At 42.1% G+C, this 21,005-nt stretch overlaps 1 protein-coding gene across 1 annotated transcript in view; it reads right to left on the bottom strand.

The window, feature by feature from the left end:
• Nucleotides 1-6,494: 6,494 nt before the first annotated feature.
• LOC142492231 (vomeronasal type-2 receptor 26-like) overlaps nt 6,495-21,005 on the bottom strand; it is a 31,420-nt gene continuing 16,909 nt past the window's right edge. The window contains exon 3 of the mRNA XM_075594899.1: nt 6,495-7,393. Within this exon, the coding sequence (XP_075451014.1) occupies nt 6,495-7,393 (899 nt within the window). The remainder of the gene's footprint in view (nt 7,394-21,005) is intronic.

The following is a 21,005-nucleotide window of genomic DNA, read 5'->3' as shown; positions in this document are numbered from 1 at the left end:
ACAGCGTATATTCTTGAGTGCGGTATCAACTTGGGTGAAGATGCCAGCGGAGTAAGTGCGGTAACCGTGTCTCATTTTCCCCCCCTCCAATGACAGATCGCCAGACTTCAATCCCATCAAAATGGTCTGGCATCAGCTGAAGGACCATATCCGAAAAGTCTTGAAACCCTCCAAAAAGGATCAGTTGGCGCAAGGCATAATGAGTTTTTGGAACGATGTACTCACCGTGGAATGATGCAATAAATATATTGACCATATTGCGACTGTGTTGCCTATTGTGATCGCGCGTAATGGGCAAGCATCAGGAAGGTAATATGGTATAGTATTGTACTGTAGTATTGTAAGTACAGTATGATACAGATAAGTATTGGACATATGTTTTCTTTCCTGTGAGAGCAGCACTAGCCACCTGGTTACAAAGTACAGTATTTAACAGTAGTCACAGTATACAGTAGTTCAAGTATAGACTAGTTTGACAGTACTAACTGCATACTGTAGTCCAATATAGAGTAGCTATTCAGCACACAATATCATAATATGCACCTAACTGCACAATTTTTTTCTTTCATGAGAGAGCAGCAACAGCCACCTGGTTACAAAGTACAGTATTTAACAGTAGTCACAGTATACAGTAGTTCCAGTATAGACTAGTTATACAGTACACAATGTCATAATATGCACCTAACTGCACTCATTTTTTCTTTTCTTTTCAGAGAAAAAAAGGATGGACGGGGGAGATGGAGGGTATCATGTGTAAAGTTTGTGAACTGTGTGTACAGTTATGTGTACAGTATCTAAACTGCAGTCATGATTCACATAAATGCAGTATATGTGCAGTGCACAGCAAAAAGTTGAGAGAGAGCAGGTCTGGCAAAAAGAACTCTTTAATGACAAGCCATAAAATAGAGGGTTGCAACTCTTCTACGCGTTTCGTGCAGGTTATGCACTTTATCAAGAAGACAAAGATAGATAGAAGATAAAGTGCATAACCTGCATGAAACGAGTAGAATGGTTGCAACCCTCTATTTTATGGCTTGTCATTAAAGAGTTCTTTTTGCCAGACCTGCGCTCTCTCAACTTTTTGCTGTGCACTGCACATATACTGCATTTGGATTCTCCTGACCTGGATACAGCAGCACGCTTTGGAAAGAGCAACTGGGAGTCATGTGAGTACGTTTACCTGGTGCCTACCCAATGAGGCGGGGGGGTGTCTCTGTGCACTTACCCCACCTTCAGGGTACTATAGGGCCCGTTATAGGTTTAGTGCTTGATTATTTAATTAATCATAACCCAGTGTTTGCTCTTTTCCTCTCAATATAAGGATACAGATCCTAGTACTCCTGAGCACCATTTCCCCACTCTATCTACATGATTCACATAAAACCTCCCCTCTCTCAATGAACTACACAGAATGAGGAAGAAGATAAAGACGGAAAATGTTATATTATTATATATATTATTATATATTACATATTATTAATTAATATTATTATCAATGTGCATTATTCATGATTATCCACCGTCCCTCAATTTTCAACTGCCAGAAGAACTGAATAAAGACTGCATTTTGTATTATTCATGATTATTTGTATATTTGTATTTTTTGTTCCTGATAAAATAAAATAAATATTTTTTTACATTGATGATAATCATAATTATTGACAACCCCCCCCCTACACCAAAGAAAATGAAAGAATGACAAAAAGTGGTAACTTACTGCATCAAAAACATGAATCAGATTATGGTTTTTTTTAACTCTCAATTTCACAGTGCTGTGCAAATCAGATTTACATATCAAATTCGAGAAGGGATTATCACATGCGTTACCGTAAACAAAGCCTCAAAGGGTTGGGGGGTGTGGATATGTGAGTCATGCGCAGTAATCATCAGCTACAGTATGTTGCTCCCTTCCCAAAGAGGATTACACGCAGGCGCAGAGAGGTGATGCTCGGCTAGGGACGATTAAGAGCACAATGACAAGGTTTAGAAACAGAATGGTTCTGGAGAGTTGTCGATAACAGATTCAAATCCTTGAGCGAGCCCTGGGTGTGTATGCGGGGGGGGTGGGGGAGGAATAGGGTATAGGCTAAAGCTGCATGAAGGATTAGCTGTATTGTAGTTCAAAGACATGACATATTTTCAACAGGCAGGTCATCATAATAATTTGATCCCCACAACCCCAAATACATAAACACACAAATCAACCATGTGCAGTCAAACGCACAGTGTCGCAGTCAAAAGCTACAGCACAGATTGAATATCGTAATTTCAAGATGGTTTAGGCAGGCTTGTGGAGAGAATAAAAATAAAAAATGAGGAGAAAAAAATATATATTTTTTTTGGTCACTCACTCTTGAACTTTGCAAGCAAGCAGTGGTGAAGTTATAGATGCATGCGCAGTAATCATCAGCTATGTAGCAAGCAGGAATGTGATTGAAACCAGAAAGACACACATTCAAATGAATGGTGTGGGAGAGGTGTACTGCACTGTAGATAAGATAAGAAGTTGAAATTCTGCAGTGCAGTAAATTAGCCTGTGTGTGTGCGGGGGCGAGCGAGGGGAGAACACTGTATACACCGGAATGTGATACTGTTACAGTACACGGCTATGCATTTCAACAATGTTCAAATGAGACATACAGCACTGCACATGCATGTATAAATATGCAAATTTACAATTACTGTGCGTGCACACGCAGACTGCATACTGACGTACTGTAGTTGAACTGCTAAAGTATTAGACTTTGAAGACAACAGCTCGCGAATGCCCCCCCTGAGTTTTTAGACGGCATTGCAGTATTGCAGACAGCGATAATAAAATGCTAATATTACGAGCGCTAAAATACCGGGACATATTCCGGAAAAAAAATTAAAAAACTGCATCTGCCCGCGGTTATCAGAGTTGCGCTGATACGGCCGCACTAGGGTAAAGGCGGCCGTCACTGTAATGAAAGTGCCCAATGAGAGAAAATGTTTTAAATATATATTGCCATGCTCAGTAGCACTACTCTGTGACACTTATATGCTTATATATATGCTGTGGTTATTTTGGGGGTTCAATATGAGCTTGCAGGTGTCCTGTATGTTTTACAATTCTTGTTCAGCTGGTCTTAGCTGATTAGAAAGGAGGATGGCTCTTCCTATCTTGTTGAAGCTCACCCCCTCCCACATTTAAATGGGTAAAAGCTCACTCCATCGCATCTCCCACTCTCAGGGGAACTTGCTTGCTTGCAGTATGATTGTGACAAATCTAATACAGAGTGCTTTTCCTGGTAATGTACAGGTTAATAAAAGCTTCAATTAGACTTAGAACTATGCAACTAATTTTGACAGATTTATTATAAATCATTCTTCCTGGTAATGCACAGGTTATTAAGAATTTATATTAGTGTTAGGGACCCTTGAGATGTGGTCTGCCGTGAATTGGCTCAGGGGGCTTACAGCACTTTGGCCAAAATGTTAAACTAAAAGACCATTTTATTTAATAGATATCTATACATATATATTTAGGCACTGTACCGTGTATAAGTTTCACTGGATGTGCACTAAGCTCTATCTGTGTTTCATGTTCTGTCTCTGATTTTAAATAAACTGAATTGTGCACGTTAACTGTAACTGAGACAGATTATACAGTAGATTCCATTCTCTTTCAGAATCTCCTCTGTGATTTCAACTTTTTCTGTTTGGTTACATTTTTCCCTTTACCTCTCCTCCCGCTGGGACATCCTTGTTCTCCCCCCTCTGAGCCATGGTAGAGCATCTGGAGACTGGATCAAAAACCAGAAAAGAAATGTGCCCATCTCTACTTACTAATTAGCCTATAACACAAGCAATATGTACACACATTTTACATTTCTTTCACTTTTTCGTGTGATCTTCACAGTTATGCCTTCCAGTCTAAATTTTCCTTACCAGTGCACATATATCTAATTATGAACTACAGTAGTATTGAAAGTCAGTAGAGAATATTTTGTGGCTTTATTGCAGTTCCAGTATATTGTGTGTTTAGAAGTGAGATTGCACTGTTATAGCAACTAGTAGAAACAACACAATGATGAAGCACAGTAGCTCAGAAAGAGGGAATATCCCCAGTGAGAGTGAGTTAGAGAGATGTTGAACAGGTGGAAGAAGAGGTTGCCAGATGCTCCATTGTTTAGGATGAATTAGCACAAATTAAAGTTATGCAGGTTTCAATCAGCTATTGAAGCTCAGCCAGGAGACACCATAAATGATCTTGTACTCCTAGATTACAAAACTGAGGTTGGTTATGTGAAAAGACAATTGTTTATGTGAAAAGACAACTGTTTATGTGAACAATTGTAAGGGATTGATAGCAAGTAATTACCTCACTAGACCCCAATTTTTTCAAGCTCCTTCACCTTGAATCAGAGTTAGGTCCCATTCAGATGCACTAACCCGTAACAGAGTCTGATGAATCGGGATGCTGGTAGGCTATGTATCACACTGATGATAAATACAGGCATTTACACAGCGCAATCATTTCCTTGTGTCAGTATACAGTACTTAAACTTATAGTTGCAAAGGTTAATGCAACTTCAGGCCTCGTGCATTTAATCAGTATGAAGAAAATGACAGAGATTCCATTTTTAATGCAGTAATACAAATATTGTCTTTTTTATGTTATTGATGTGAATGAGGAAGTCCCTTTAAGTTTTTGAGTAATGGCCAGAACCCCTCTAGTTGATATTTGAAGTTTTTAGGTCTGTGTTTGACAGAAGAAAACGTACAAATACTCTATGCCTGCAAATAGAAAGTCATAATATCATCTACAGCCGGGGTGTGCAAAGTTTCCTACATGCACCCCCCTGTCTCCTCTCCCCTCGGGCTCGCACCCCCCCTCCCTGCACAGCTCCGGCATCAAATGACATAGCGGGGTCACGGGAAGTCACATCCACTGCGTTATTTGATGCCGGGTGGCAATGGAGTCGCGTTGCTGGAAGGAAGGTAAGTAAAAAGTGATAGAGGCCTCGCGTGGTCCCCGGCATTTATTTTAAAAGCTTTCGGGGAAGTGAGCGGCCCCTGTAACAGCCGTGCCCCCCGACCGAAAATCTTATGCCCCCTTGTAGGGCACGCCCCCACTTTGCGCATCCCTGATCTACAGTACCAATGATGTTGCATATATCTGTTAGCTGCAGAAGCCATCCTGGTACTTCTGTCATATTATGTCCAACGGAAAACTATTCTTACCTTGTGAGAATAAATGCTTGTATCTCAGAAACAGGGTCTCTACAGAGGTTAGGGGGATGCGGATCGTCTCTGAAAGATAATTGCAAGAGCAATTTCCTTCCTCAAAAAATAGAGTCATGTGGACTCTTTAGTTAATACAGGAAAATGTATACTTGCTCTGAATTCCTGTTGTAGGGAAAAATAGCTATATATTTCAGTGGTGCATTGCATATCCGTGGTGGGATCCCCTCAAACCATCACAATTTCCAACAATAAAAAATAAAGCAGATGTAGTCATATTTGTGATGTCCAAAAAGGTCCTCCGACCATTTATTAGTATATAAGAAGACAAGCAATAGAACAACATCTCAGGGTAAAAATAATTCAACCTTTTTCAGGTGTATAGAGATCAAACATGCAACATCAGTGTTTAAATACAGATATACATTTCCAACAATCCAGTTCTAGTTTGTACAGCAAATGTTAATTATTTGATGTCATTAATCACATCCCTTCAAGTGACGTCATTCATTTCAAATTCCAAACTGGATTAGCCCTTTTGCTTTTGGAGTGCATTGCACAGGTCCGCTCCTTTATCTCCTATGCTCGGCGACCTAATGGTTCAGTCTGTCAGTATTGCTGTGAGGCTTCAGATGCTCTGCCTGTGTACTGATAGGAAGTGCAGCCAGCTCCAACAGCAGCTGTGTGACGTCACTGTAATGGCTGCACAGTGCAGAGAGACTCTGATCAGGGGCACATGTGTATCCACAGGGACAATTTAAACCTCCTTGGATGGACATTATGATTAAGCCTGATGAAGGGGCCAGGAGTCCTTGAAACGTTGCTCTATTGCGCACATACTGTATATGGTTAAACAGTCCGGAAGGTGGTGAATCTATGTGTTTGAGGAATTAATTTTTATTTCAATTCATTTATGACAATTAAGTCTTATTAAAGTTTATGTTTTAACAGTCCTCTTTTCTGCATCACAAGACTAATACATTGTTTGGTTTTGTTGTGCACCATTAAAGGGATTTCTGTTTATGGGACGTGTTCCTCTTAACATAACCCATTTGTTTTGACTATTCGTCTACTTCCCTGGTAGCACACACCCAGTATTAACATGTTACCATATTTAGTGGTTAGAGCGAGGTTCCCTGTTCTTCATCTTACAGTATACTAACCCTAAAATTAAATAGATCAAAATTGTTTAACTTGAGTATTAAGTATATTTTGGTTCCTTTAAGTCATAACTTTCTTTGGAGTATATTAGATGTATATAAGAAGACGCCAACCATAATTTTTTTTTACATTTTTATGGTTAAATGGGCTTTAGTATTCAGCTCAGGTCTCATTAGGATAATATAGCACTTGGGAATGAAGATACAGCACAGAAGTCCTGCGCCGGAGGCCAGGATGGCAAATACCTCCACAGCCACCATGTATTTGCCTTTGGTGCTCAGATATGCTGGGATAAAGGAGACCCAAACACTGCAGAATACCAGCATGCTGAATGTGATATACTGAGCTTCATTGAAAGTGTCTGGTAAGTTCCTTGCTAGGAATGCAACAATAAAGCTTGAGAAAGCCAAAAGTCCCATATAACTGAGGGCGAAATAGAATATAGTGACCGAGCCTTCATTACACTGTAATATCATCTTGCCAACTTCTGATTGGGTGTCATAGTCTTGAAATGGAGGAGAGTGGATTAGCCACACAATGCAAATCACAACCTCCCCCAGTGAGCAGAGGAAGACAAGACAGCTGGATACTCTGCTCCCCACCCATCTCCTCAATTTGCTGTCGGGTTTCATAGCATTAAAGGCGATGACAACTGTGATGGTTTTTGACAGAACACAAGACACAGCAACAGTAAAAATAATCCCAAAAGCCACTTGTCTTAGCAGGCAGGTCACCTTCAGAGGACGACCAATGAAAAGCAGAGAACAGAGAAAACACAGCGCAAGAGAGATAAGAAGGATGTAGCTGAGGTTCTGGTTATTGGCTCGTACAACTGGAGTGTCCTTGTTCTTGATAAAGATCCCCAGCACTGCAACAGTGACAGCAGAAAAGGAAACAGCAAGGACTGCAATACCGCCACCTAGTGGTTCCTCATAGGAAAGGAAATCTATCATTCTTGGGATACAATTATCTCTCCTTATATTAGGCCAGTGATCCTCAGGGCACTTCAAACAGTTTTCCATATCTGACAAGAGAAAATAATAATTACAAATATTTATAACATTACATTACATGGAAACATTTCAAACAGTTTGCTTTGCATTAGCATCCATACCTCAGCATTACTAACGTGGTATCATTAAACATACAAATCGACAAGGGTCTGAGAACAGATAACTATACTCAATAAGCAAAAAATGTACATTATGTTATTAGCCTCAAGATTTCATACCCAATGAACAAAAAAGAGCCTGCCAAGGAACCAACTGATGAGGTTGATATATAGGGGCTAATTCTAGTAGCCTTGATAATTTTGCTGCTACATCGCAAGGTTTGGCATGTTTCCGCTGAATGGTTTGTCAGATGAGTTACCACGGTATTCAGAAAGCTCTGTGACCAATCTCAAACCATGAGGCAGGAAAGTGCCCAAACCGTGCGGTCAACAGCGATAAGATCGCAAGCCCCACTCAAAATTCTCCTTAGTGCGATTTGGCCCAGCTGCATAGAGAGAGCCGTCTCTCCCTGTACATATCTCGCAAGAGATCGCAGGGTTTTAATAAAAATGTTAATACTAGTGTACGTGAGCAGGGGGCCTCAAGGAGCAGAACCGCGTTGATTTAAGCACTGGGGACCCCCTGCTTCCCTGTTATGGGCTGCCGGTATCTCCTATGAGGTTAAATGTCCTAGTCACGTGACGCGGGACATTTAAACATTGTATGGGGATGCCGGCACCCAATAACGGTGCCTGTATCTCGGGAAGCAGGGCGTCCCTGGATTTCAAATCAATGATGTTCTGCTCCAGAGACCCCCTGCTCACGCACACTAGTATTATTATTTTTTAATACAGCTTAATTACCATATCATGTATCCGCTAATGCAATGAAGGAGTTAAACTTGAATAGTCTTTTTATTGGGGGGCAGAGAGGAGGGATGAAGGGGGTAGTAGCCCAGGATGGGTGTTTAGGCTTTCCTGGTAGGTTGCGGGAGGAGCTAACCCTTTCACCAACACTGTGGTTGGAACCGCTATGGTAACGAAGGGGTTAACCAGTCCCGCTACACACCCGGTAGGCCTAAACACACACCTTTTTGCAACTAATCCCTTTACCCAATCACTCTACCCCAATAAACATAGATAAATGCAACAACCCTACTACCCTCCTCCTCTACCCTCAACAACCTCCATCCCTCCCCCCCAACACATACAGTACAGGATTTGGCAAAATGACTCTTATCCCGATATGGATAATAGCTAATTTGCCCATTCTAAATAAAACATTAGCCAGCCAGCATAAATAGAGTAAATAAAACTTGCACTTAACAGTGCCAATATGAAGGATGTCCTCATCATCATCCTCCAGGTCCATGTCCTCCATTGGCAGGAAAATAACAATAAAAAAATACAATCTAATGGCCCCTAACTCCTTAATCACCGTAGAGGTTAATAACCGCTATAGTAATTAAGGGATTACCTTCCCACTATACCCACCCAGGAGGCCTAACCACTCACCTGGGGGCCTCTATCCCACCCTCTATCCATTGATTGGCACAGTGGTACATCATGCCCATAAAATATGGGAATGATAAGCCCCTATAGCAGTCAATGGGCAACAAGAAATAAAACAACCTCACCAAAAAGATTCAAGAATAAAATAAATACACAAGCACCTAAACACCAGAAGAAGAAAATAACTAAAAAGCCTAGCCAACACATCAATACAATTAATCTAACACCAAAATAATTTATGAAATTAATGTAAGCTCAAAACACAAGAATAATACCATTAAATAAACACCTATCCAACAGAACAGTTAACAATTAAAGAAATGTAACCCCTAATCAATCCTAAAATGTAATAATAACAAGCCCTACAAATACATAACAATTTAGTCATAACAATAAACAGAAATAGAAAAAATAACAATCAATTCAAAACAAGCATTTGCCAAAAAATGCATTGGAGCCTATGCACTAAAGGGTCATAAAAAAAATCATCGGGCCTTCATTACCTGTCATAGCAAAATTCACAAAACGGGCGATTAGCCGGTGATCTGATGAATGACCCTCTGAAAAGGCCTAACCTGGCGACTTGTATCTGCTGCAGAGAGAGCTGCTCTGAGAGAGCCATCTCTCTCTGTGCAAATATCACCTGAAATTTATGTGTATAAATTTAAATTTTGTTAATAGCTTAGATGAGCAGGGGGTCTCCTGAGCTGAACCGCATTGGTTTCAGCTTCAGGGACACCCTACTTCCCGAGATACAGGCCCCGTTATGGGGTGCCGGTATCTCCTATGCATTTTATTCCCATGGTCACGTGACGTGGACATTTAAATGCATAGGAGATACCGGCACCCCATAACAGGGCCTGTATCTCGGGAAGTAGGGGGTCCCTGAGGCTATCCGCTATGGTAATGAAGTTTACTGTAAATGCATTTTTATTGCATAGGGCTCATGCCGGGGTCTCTGGTGCTAATATTATTGTATATCAGCTCAAGAGATTCCCGGCAACAATCCTATGCAGGAAAAATGCATTTTTTTTCTAAGTCCCATCTCGCCGTTTCTCTACAGGTTTCCAACACCTTTAAGCCAACGTTTTCTGGCGTGAGGATTTTGTGATATAATCACCATTCTAGAGCGGCGATAGGCGTTCATAGCCTAATCACTGCTACTAGAATTGCGCGAGTTTATGAACATGCCGAAAAGCGGTTATAGTGACTTAGCACCGCTGCCTCAGTGATTTTTTTATGAGCAATTGTTTTTGAGCGATTCAGTCTTTTATCACCCACTTATCACTGCTTACTGAATAGCAGTAGGCATTTTGGGTGATAAGTGCTTGATAAGTGGCTTATGAACGCTTACTGCATAGGCCCCATTGTGTGTTACTGTATTTATCTGCACTCTAAAGGGGCACCGATCAATACATTAGCAGTCAATGGGCAATCAAAAACATTAAAAAAAAATACAATAAAAAAATCTGAAAAAATAAAATTACATATATTCAATATTTATCTTACTGTACATTTAGAATTCTTCGCCTTCCGAATCCAGCGTATCAGGAAGCTCTCAACCCAGGACATCATCCGCCATCATCTCCGTGATGATCAGCATCAGTTAAAAAAATCTTCTTTCTTCCATCTTCTTTCTTTGTGATCTAATGTAACCCATGGTAAGTCCAAAACGTATGTTGACTCTTTGGCATCTTAAGCTAAAATGAGACTGAACAGGCCTTATACTGTATAAGGCTTGTGACATCACATTTTAGGGTCAGATGGTACAGGTCCAATCCGATTGGACGCTGTATCAAGTGACAGGCTTTAAAAAAAATAAGAGTATGACGTCATCTCCAAGGGAGGTACTTCACCATCTTAAAACCACATGTGTGATATCACATGTACTACAGCGAATGGGATTGAAGACAATAATATTGGTTCCTGTACCATGTGATGTGTTCCATTTTTTAACAAAGGATGTAACATCACTTTAAGGGATTATGTCACATCCATAAAAAAATAAAATAGCCTGTCACATCATACATCGCCTAATCGAATTGGACCTGTACCATTTGACCCTAAAATGTGACGTCACAGGCCTTATGTAAGGCCTGTTTCGTCTCATTTTAGCTTAATATGCCGACTAGACAACATCCATTTTGGATTTAACATGGGGAATGGATTACAAGGAAAGAAGATTCAAGATGGCAGAAAACAATTAAAGAAGATGAAAGAGGATGGGAAAAAGAAGGTTTTTTATACCTGATGCTGATCGTCACCGAGGATGGCGGCGGATGATGTCTTTGGTTGAGAACTTCCTCATACACCGGAATTCTGAGGGTGAAGACTTCTAAAGGTACTGTAAGACAAATATTGAATGTATGTACAGTAATTGTCTTTTTCAGGTTAATTATTGAATTTCGTTCTTTTAAGGTTTATTATATTGCCCATTTATTGCAATTATATTAATCTGTGTCCGTTTAGGGTAAACATTAATACAGTGATAGCCAATGCCTTTTTGGGTAAATTCTTACTTTCTATTGAGTGTTATTTTTTTTTATTTCAGTTTATATTTTGGCATACTGTACATTGCTTGTCATTTTCATGGCTTGGTTTTATTATTGTTTCCGATAGTTTATTGTTTTTTATTAATTATTTTGTGTGTTGGCTCCTGCTTTCAATTCATGTGTTTGATAGTGATTTTCTTAATTAATTAATTTGTTGACTAGTGGTTAAAATTAATGAATTTATTTTTGGTTACTGCTTTTATTTATTATATTTGCTGGCTAGTGTTTGTATTTCTTGAATTGTGGTGTTAATGTGATTGTGTACATGTTTGATTATTGTTTTTTTTGACATTCATGCTTTTTAATTAGGGTGACCATTGAGTGCTATAGTGGCTTATCATGACCATATTATATAGGTATGAAGTACGACTATAAAATCAATCAATGAGTTCAGCGTGCGTTTAGTGGGCCCGGGGTGGGTGGTTAGGACTCCAGGGTGGGTAGCGGGGAGGGTGGGTTAACCCTTTAATTACTATAGTGGTTATTAACCTCTAAGGTGATTAAGGGGTTAGACGCCATTAGATTGTTTTATGTCATGTATTATTTCTGGCAATGGAGGACATGGTCCTGCAGTATGCTTATGAGGACACCCTTCATAATGGCAGGGATAAGTCGAAAGGTTTATTTACTTAATTTATGCTGGCAGCCTAATGTTTGATTTAATAATGGGCAAATGAGCTATTATCCATATGTGTATTTTGCCCATTACTGTACTATATGTGTTGGGGTGGTAGGGGGTGGCAGGGAGGTTTATTTATTGAAATGTATGCCACATTAATTTGTTTTTGCAATAGGATTGATCCTGTGGGCCAGGGACCACCCGAGGATCCCCGGACATTCATGGGGACCACCCGAGGACCCCCGGACACCACAAGGGACCACCCAAGGACCCCTGACACCCACAGGGACCACCTAAGGACCCCCAGACACCTGTGGGAACTACCGAGGGCCCCCAGACACCCATGGGAACCACCTGTGGCCCCCCAGACACCAATGGGATCCACCTGATGTGACGGTGAAGGGGTTAACCAGGCACAACAATAAAGGTTAAGCCCACTTGGTTAACTCTGACTCATGTGTTGGGGTCCTAAAATGTCAGATCTGGGACCCCAGATGTCGAAAATACATTGTTGAGACTGTGTGCAACGTTTGCGACATTAAAGATCTATTTGTCTTTTACCTTTACTAGGGTGCTTGGATCGGGAGATTTCTAGGCTGCAAGTTTCAGGGTGGGTTTGTGTGATGGTTCAGGGGATTCCCTCCCCTCTAGGTTTCCCTGACATTCCGCTCATGCCTGCCTCTCCTGTCCCTTCCTTGCCCGTTCGCCCCTCTGCGGCAGCCTCTGACGCTCTCTCGGCATCTGCACGTGCTCCCCGCAAGACACGCGCACCTTCTCGTGCTCCCGTTCCCCATCATGGTGCGTCCCGCTCATGGCCCCCCTCGGCTCCCGTTCCTGCCTCCTTACCTCCTGCGGTCTCCCCTCCTGTCCTTCCTTCACCCTCGGCAGATGTCCCCGTGGCGCTCAGCGCGCCTCATGACGCAGCCTGTGCGTGTGCACTCTTACCTTACAGAGGGCGCGCACACACGCTCCTCTTGTAGGCTCTCTCAGACCCCTGGCTCCTCCTCTCATACCCTTCAGGCTATATCCCTCACTGGCTCACCTGTCTCCTCCTCTTCTCCTCCTCACCTATCCCTGCTGTCTCCCACTTCACCTTCTGCTCCTCCTCTCTCTCCCATTGGTGTTCCCTCTTTTATAACCCCATGTCTGTCCTGTCTATAATTGCTCTGCATAGTTCTTGGTAACCTCTGTGTGTGCAGTCCTATGCTTGGCTCTCCTGTGTTTTCCAGCTTCTGTTCCTGCTCCTGCTTACCCCTAGATTTCCCTGGCTTGACCTCTGCTTGTACTGGATTACCCTGCTCGCTACTGCCCTTGGACCCTGCTTATGAATACGACTCTGCAGACTTCTTTGACAAAGGCCTGAGGGCTGAAACGCGTCAGAGGATCCATCAGCTACACATGTCTGTTGCAATAAACTTTTTTTAGTCACCACCCACGTCTACACCCTGTCTGCTTTACGGCTGTGCTCTGCTGTAATTCCTGCTGCTGCTGGAGGAGTTTCCCTGCATTTCCCTGCTGGACTGCACGCCGGGTAGTCGCTGCTCCCGGAGGAGATCACCGCCAGTCACATGACCGCCCCACGTAACGTCACAGTCACGGAAGGGTTGGCGGTGCAACAATGAAGATACTGAGGACCGAGCCAAGGCGCTTTTTATTCTCCTAACCGTGAGTGTCTGCAACAATTGGTGCCCAGAGCTGGGCCAGTTGCTATATCGTGCTATATATTCACACATTATGTATTCATGTCTGCAGCGACTACCACATCATTTCTGATGCACCTGATGGGATAAATTGTTTATCAATTTCTACTAGTCCACTGTTTCCCAGCAGCTTGCTAACCTCTCCCTTCAGGAGTCTCCTATGGTTCTGTCACCTCCTGTTGCTATGACTTATGCTAACGCTGGACCCCGAATTCCACCGCCTAATCGTTATGATGGGGACCCCCTCACTTGTCGCGGTTTCCTTAACCAATGCGAGGTGCAATTCGAAATGTCTCCCTCTCAATTTCCTACTGGCCATTCTAAGGTGGCTTACATCTATGCTCTGCTCACCGGTGACGCCCTCGCTTGGGCCTCTCCCCTCTGGGAACACAAGAGGGAATTGACACAAGATTACTCCAAATTTAGGCGTGAATTACAGCAAATATTTGACACTCCCGCACGGCGCAAAATGGCCGCATTCTCTCTCTTCCATATTTCACAGGCTCCAAGATCGGCTGCCAAGTACGCGATCTGCGTTCCGTACCCTCGCCGTGGAGACACACTGGAATGATGAGGCGCTCGCCGCCGCTTACTGGCATGGTCTCTCTGATACCTTGAAGGATGATCTTGCTACTCATGCCCGGCCTTCTTCCTTGGAGGAGTTGATTACCCTCAGTTTACGAATGGACCAGCGCACCCAGGAATGACGGCACGAGAGACACTGTTCTCGTTCTCTTTTTTCCCCTGTTGTCTCACACAGGTCGCCCTCTTCGCCTCTCCTGGCGTTGGACTCTCCGGAGCCGATGCAAATCGGTAGCCAACAACTTCGGGCCGCGGAGAGAATGCGACGCCGTCAGAATTGACTCTGTTTCTACTGTGGTTCTTTGGAACATCGCCTCCAGAACTTTTCCCTGAAGCCGGGAAACGGGAACACCCAGTAAAGGTAGAGGCGCTTCTACTGGGTACATTCTCTTCTTGCCCCTCTATCCCTGTTTCCTGCTACTCTGGAGGGCCCTGACCTCCTACTGGAAGAAAAGGCCTTCATTGACTCTGGATCTGGCGGTAACTTCCTGGATCAGACCTTCGCCTCAGAGAACCAAATTCCTATGGTGAAGAGAAAATCACCTATTGGTCTCGAGGTCATTGACGGTCATGCTCTCCAGCCAGCATTTATCATCTGGGAGTCCATTCCTCTTACACTGACCTTGGCCGGTGGTCATAAGGAGGTAATTGTTTTTGATATCTTCCATTCTCCTACCGTTCAACTTATTTTAGGATTGCCTTGGCTTCAACTCCACAATCCGCGCATTGATTGGACCGGCACCATGCCTATCCAATGGCCTCCTTCCGCTGAGTCTGCTTCTCCCGTTCCTCCTGTTGCGGTTCTTGCCAGTCTGGATTCTGTCCCTTCCAATCTCTCGATTCTTCCAACCGTGTATCATGAATTCCTGGACGTGTTCAATAAGGTACAGGCTGAGGTTTTACCTCCCCATCGTCCATACGATTGTCCTATTGATTTAATTCCAGGAACCATTCTCCCAAAGTCGAAATCTTACCCGTTGTCTGTTCCTGAAATGGATTCCATGACGTCTTACATCAAAGAAAATTTGGAGAAAGGATTCATCCGCAATTCTACCTCCCCCGCTGGGGTACACTTCTTCTTCGTGAAAAAGAAGGATTGATCATTAAGACGTTGTATCGACTTTCGTGGACTCAATAAAATCACGGTAAAGAATCGGTATCCCCTTCCCTTAATCTCTGAACTGTTCGATCGCCTCCAGGGAGCCTCTATCTTTACCAAGCTTGATTTAAGAGGGGCCTATAATCTCATCCGCATAAGGGAGGGGGACGAATGGAAAACCGCGTTTAATACGCGATCTGGACATTATGAGTATCTAGTAATGCCCTTTGGATTATGCAATGCTCCTGCCGTCTTCCAAGAGTTCATGAACGACATCTTCCGGGATGTATTGGGAACATTTGTTATCGTATACTTGGATGACATTCTCATTTTTTCTAGAAACTTAGAGGAACACATTCACCATACCAAACTAGTATTCTCTAGGCTCTGTGCTAACCGCCTATACGCCAAGATGGAGAAATGTTTGTTCCACCAGACATCTACTGCCTTTTTAGGCTATATTATCTCTAACCAAGGTTTTTCTGAGGACCCAGAGAAGGTGAAGTCGGTTTTCGACTGGCCACTGCCAAGTTCTCTCAAAGCCGTGCAGCGTTTTCTTGGTTTTGCCAATTATTACAGGAAATTCATCCGTAATTTTTCTTCCATTGCTCTCCCCATCACTGCTTTGACTAAAAAAAGTGCCGACCCCACGTCTTGGTCCTCCAAAGCTATTGACACATTTGAATTCCTCAAAAAAGCCTTAGTCTCTGCACCCATCCTACGTCCTCCTGATACTGTACCTATCTTCCCTTCACTTTGGAAGTTGACGCCTCAGATGTGGGAGCCATTGCAGTTCTTTCTCAGAGGTCCTCCCCCCAAGAAAAACTCCCTCCCTGTGTTTTTTTTTCTCGGAAATTCTCGTCTGCCGAGAGAAACTATGATGTTGGGAATCGTGAGCTACTGGCCATTAAGTTGGCTCTTCAGGAGTGGAGGCATCTTTTAGAAGGCACTAAGGAACCTATTGCCATCCTCACCGACCACAAAAATTTGCTGTATATTGAGGGGGCTCGTCGTTTGGGATCCTGTCAGGCCTGTTGGTCTCTTTATTTTTCACGTTTTATCTATACCATTTCGTATATTCCAGGTACAAAAAATATCAAAGCAGATGCTCTCTCTCGCCAGTTCGCCACGGAGAACGAATCCAATGAATCCACGGAACCTATTCTTCCTTCCAAGTGCATAATCTCTGCCAGTCAGAGATTTCTCTCCTCAACAAAGGGTTGAAGTACGCGCCCTCCATGGGCATTGATCTTTTTGGAACAGTTGTGGATGTACACAAGTATGTCCGCAAGTTAACTTTAATTTTTTTTTTTCATCAGCATGATAGTGGAGACAAATCTCTGACTGAGACTTCTCCTGAGGATCTTCCTCTGGGGAATTCCATTGGCTCTGCCTCACCCCAAGCAACTTCTGATACTCCCCCTCTTCAGGTTTCTCTGGACTCTTTTCAAGATATATGTGCCTTGAGAGACTTGGACGATCTTGCTGAACAGGGTAATTATGTTGAGGATTCCCAGACCTATACTTTTGGTGACTGGGGTTCTAAGTTTAAAGAAAAGTCTGTTTTCTACCCCTCTTTTGTCAAAGGCCCCTATCTTTCCATGTTCGAAAACCTGGTCATTCGTGACCTTAGGCTTTTGGCTCAGGGTTTTTCATTTTCCAGTTTAAGCAATGACAATTTGAATGGGGTGGAGCGTCTGGCCCTTAAGACATTACGAAATAACCCTATGTTAGTCACCAAAAATGCAGATAAAGGGGGTGCCGTGGTGGTTCAGAGTAGGACAGAATATCTCAAGGAAGCTTTTCGCCAACTTGGGGATGTGTCCTCCTACTCTGAACTACCATATGATCCAACTGCTCCCTTTTTGAAGGAATTGTTGGATCTTATTGATTTAGGGTCTGCAACTCAAGTTCTTAATAAAAAAGAGATTGGATTCTTTGTTAACCCCCATCCGGTTATCCCTATCTTTCACCATCTCCCAAAGATCCATAAGACATTGGTCGACCCTCCTGGTCGGCCAATTGTCTCTAGCATTGGATCTTTGGGAGATGGCTTATCCCGTTATGTTAATTCTTATTTGCAGCCATTTGTTAGGGCCTTGCCGTCCTTTATCCTCGATTCTGGGGATTTATTGGTACAACTGGAAAGTATCTCATGGAAACCTGACTTTCTATGGGTGACTATGGATGTGGTCTCCCTGTATTCATTTATAGAGCACGATCTGGGGTTGACGGCTGTTCGCCATTTCATTGAATGTCCAGGGAGCTCAATCTTAATGACCACTTTTATCACTGAATCCATTCTTTTTCTTCTCACGCACAATTATTTTCTTTTTGAGCACCAATTTTACTTACAACAGCGGGGAACAGCAATGGGAACAAGTTTTGCCCCCTCTTATGCGAACCTTTTTATGGGGTGGTGGGAGCATGTTTTCATCTATAATAGCACAAATAAATTTAGACACAATATTGTTTTTTACAAACGTTTTATTGACGACTTACTTATCATTTGGCACGGAGCACAGACACTTTAAAATTATTTTTCGAATATGTTAATGATAATGATCTTAATATTCAATTCACTTCTAATTTCAATCCACATCACATTAGCTTCCTGGACATTCTACTATTTGTAGATATGAATCAATAGATTCAAACAGACATTTTTAGGAAAAGCAACTCAAGGAACTCAATTCTTAGGGCGGACAGTTGTCACCCCAGATCGGTAATTACTGGCATTCCCAAAAGTCAGTACCTCAGACTGTGGAGGAACTGCTCCACTCTTAGCAGGTTCCTGTCCCAGTCTGAGGCTCTCACTAATCGTTTTATTGAAAGGGGTTATGACAGGGAGACCCTCCAATCCATAGTGGATGAAATAACTAGAAGGGATAGAAATACATTGCTTCCCATTAAAGGATCGAGGGTGAAGGACGGTGGCCATAAAAGAGATATGGAAGGGTTGGGAAACACATCCCCCTTGTTTATCTCACAATTCAGCAAGGCCAGTGGCCAAGTGAATAGGATAATCAATAAACATTGGGGTCTATTACGTATGGACCCTATTCTTGGTGAGTACACCAAAAAGGGACCTAAGATTGTGTATAGGAAAGCGAAAACCATAGCCAACTATGTATCCCCAAGTGTTATTCCTGATCTAATCACTAATACAAACACATTCATTACAAAGGGATCGTTCAGATGCAACAATTGCAATGTGTGTAAATATATGAAACCTTCCAGATGTGTCTTTTCCCACAGCCCCCATAGACGGTTTAACATTAATAGTTTTATTGATTGTAATACGTCCTTTGTGGTCTATGTCATCAATTGTGGCTGTGGGAAAAGATACGTCGGAAGGACAACAAGGGCCCTAAAAATCAGAATGCAGGAGCATTGTAGACTCGTTAAGAAGGGAGACTTAATGCATCCTGTTTCTAAACATTTTTCAGAATGTGGGAAGGGGGGCATTGAGAACTTTTCTTTTATGGGCATTGAGAAAATCTTACCAAAAGTAAGGGGGGGTGATCAGGTCAAACGGTTAGATTGCAGAGAGTCATTCTGGATATTCATGCTTAGAACCCGGTTTCCAGACGGAATGAACATTGAATGGAGCATTAATCATTTTTTGACCTGAACGATTCAGCAAACAGACTGGTCTTTTCTTCTTTTTTATATATATGTATTTTAATAATTTTATATATATAAACTTGTTTATTTTTCTCTCAAGATTAGACAAATATTCTGATGTAATACTTGAATAATATATGATGGTGTACTTCTCCTAACTATATAACTGTCCCACGAATAATAATTTCAGATCCCTATTGTGATCAAATAAGTTTTATGAAATAATTTGATGAGTCATTAATGACTTCAAACAATTAGTTATGTCACACTACTGTACTCAAAGAATATCACCTAGTGCAACAAGGAATTTAAATATAAAATCATAATCATATCCTTTATTTATTATAGGTATATTTGAGTACTATATGTGTTTTTTCTTTATGAGTTTTTTTCTCTATGAGTTTATATCTCTGTTATACAGTAGAACAATTAGTCAATTTAGTTATCCTCTGCCTTACTGGAAGGCTGTATATATATGTTTTTAATATAGGTATTAGATTAGAATTATTTTTTCATTTGATTTTTATTTATTTTGTTTGTGATTAGATTGTATTATTAGTGTATGTTTTGTAAATATATGGCGCAGTCTGCCTGATTGGGCTCACCAATATTGACCAGTCCCTGCACTTTGCTCTTTAAATGTATATACACTTTATATATATCCCCTTTTCTGATATGGCATATCTGTGGGTGTTCTTATTCATACATGAGAAGAGCCCACACTTGGCCCTCTAGCAGTAACTGGTGGCACATTTTAATTATTATTAATTGTTTATTCAATGATTTCTTGTAGTTACTAACCCTATTAAGTGCATTTTGTACGTATGTGCGAGTATTCAGGACCTCCTTGGTCCCTTCTCGCGGGACTTTGTCCGCGTTTAACATACTGGTTGATTTTTTCTCTTCAAGCACTGTCTGCGCATGCGCGAGCGGACGTGGCCTGCCTGAGCCGCATCTCGCGAGAGTTGGCCTTCCATTGCCCTGTGGTGCGTGTCACCGATCTGTGTGTTGTTAGGCACGCTTCTCGTAGTGTGACTGGGTAACTAGGCGGTCTGCTTGGCGCTTGCGCAGCGCGGCTGTCACACATCTCTAATCAAGTATGAGGTCACTAATTAGTAAGTTTTTGGCGCCAAATCGGCAGACTGACGCGCTATATATAATGTTGTATGTACCATATTAAATTCACTTCTTGATACAGTGCATCTGATTGCACGAAACGCGTAGAAGGTTGCAGCCTTCCGTTTTTATGTCCCTTTGAATAAAGAATTTTTTGCCAGACCTGCTATTACCCCTTTTTTGCTGTGCGTTGCAGGAACAAACACTGCATTGGATTCTTCATATTCCCAGCAGGTTCAGGGTACAAGCGAGACGTCTATACGCATCTCCACATTTCGCCACAAGATCTTACTTTGGGGATCTTTCTTCTAGGTCTGCCGGTCATCCAGGCTTCAAGAGGACAGTGGATCTTATTAAACGGACATTTCGGTGGCCTAAGATGCACAAGGACATTTTTTATTTCACTAGTGCTTGTCCGGTATGTGCCCAGAGTAAAACTGCCCATCACAAACCTTCGGGTCTTTTCATGCCTCTTCCCATCCGGAGCAACCCTGGAAACACATCTCTAAGGATTTCATTGTCGAACTTCCCAATTCCAAAGGAATGAATACCTTTCTTGTCGTAATAGACAGAATTTCTAAACACTCACACTTTATTCCCTTCAAGGGTCTACCTAATTCTGCTACTTTGGCAGATATTTTTTACAAGGAGATTTTCAGATTACATGGCGATCCCATTTCGATTGTCTCTGACAGAGGTTCTCAATTTATCTCTAAGTTTTGGCGGGCGTTTTCCCAGAGACTCGGAATTTCTCTTCTTTTTTCTTCCGGATACCACCCTCAGACCAATGGTCAGACTGAAAGGATGAATCAAACCTTAGAGCAATATCTTAGATGTT

The sequence above is a fragment of the Ascaphus truei genome, chromosome 4 (assembly GCF_040206685.1).
Source record: "Ascaphus truei isolate aAscTru1 chromosome 4, aAscTru1.hap1, whole genome shotgun sequence".
Taxonomy (NCBI): Eukaryota; Metazoa; Chordata; class Amphibia; order Anura; family Ascaphidae; genus Ascaphus; species Ascaphus truei.
Note: the sequence above shows the minus strand (reverse complement) of the source record. Positions and strands in the feature narration are given on the sequence as shown.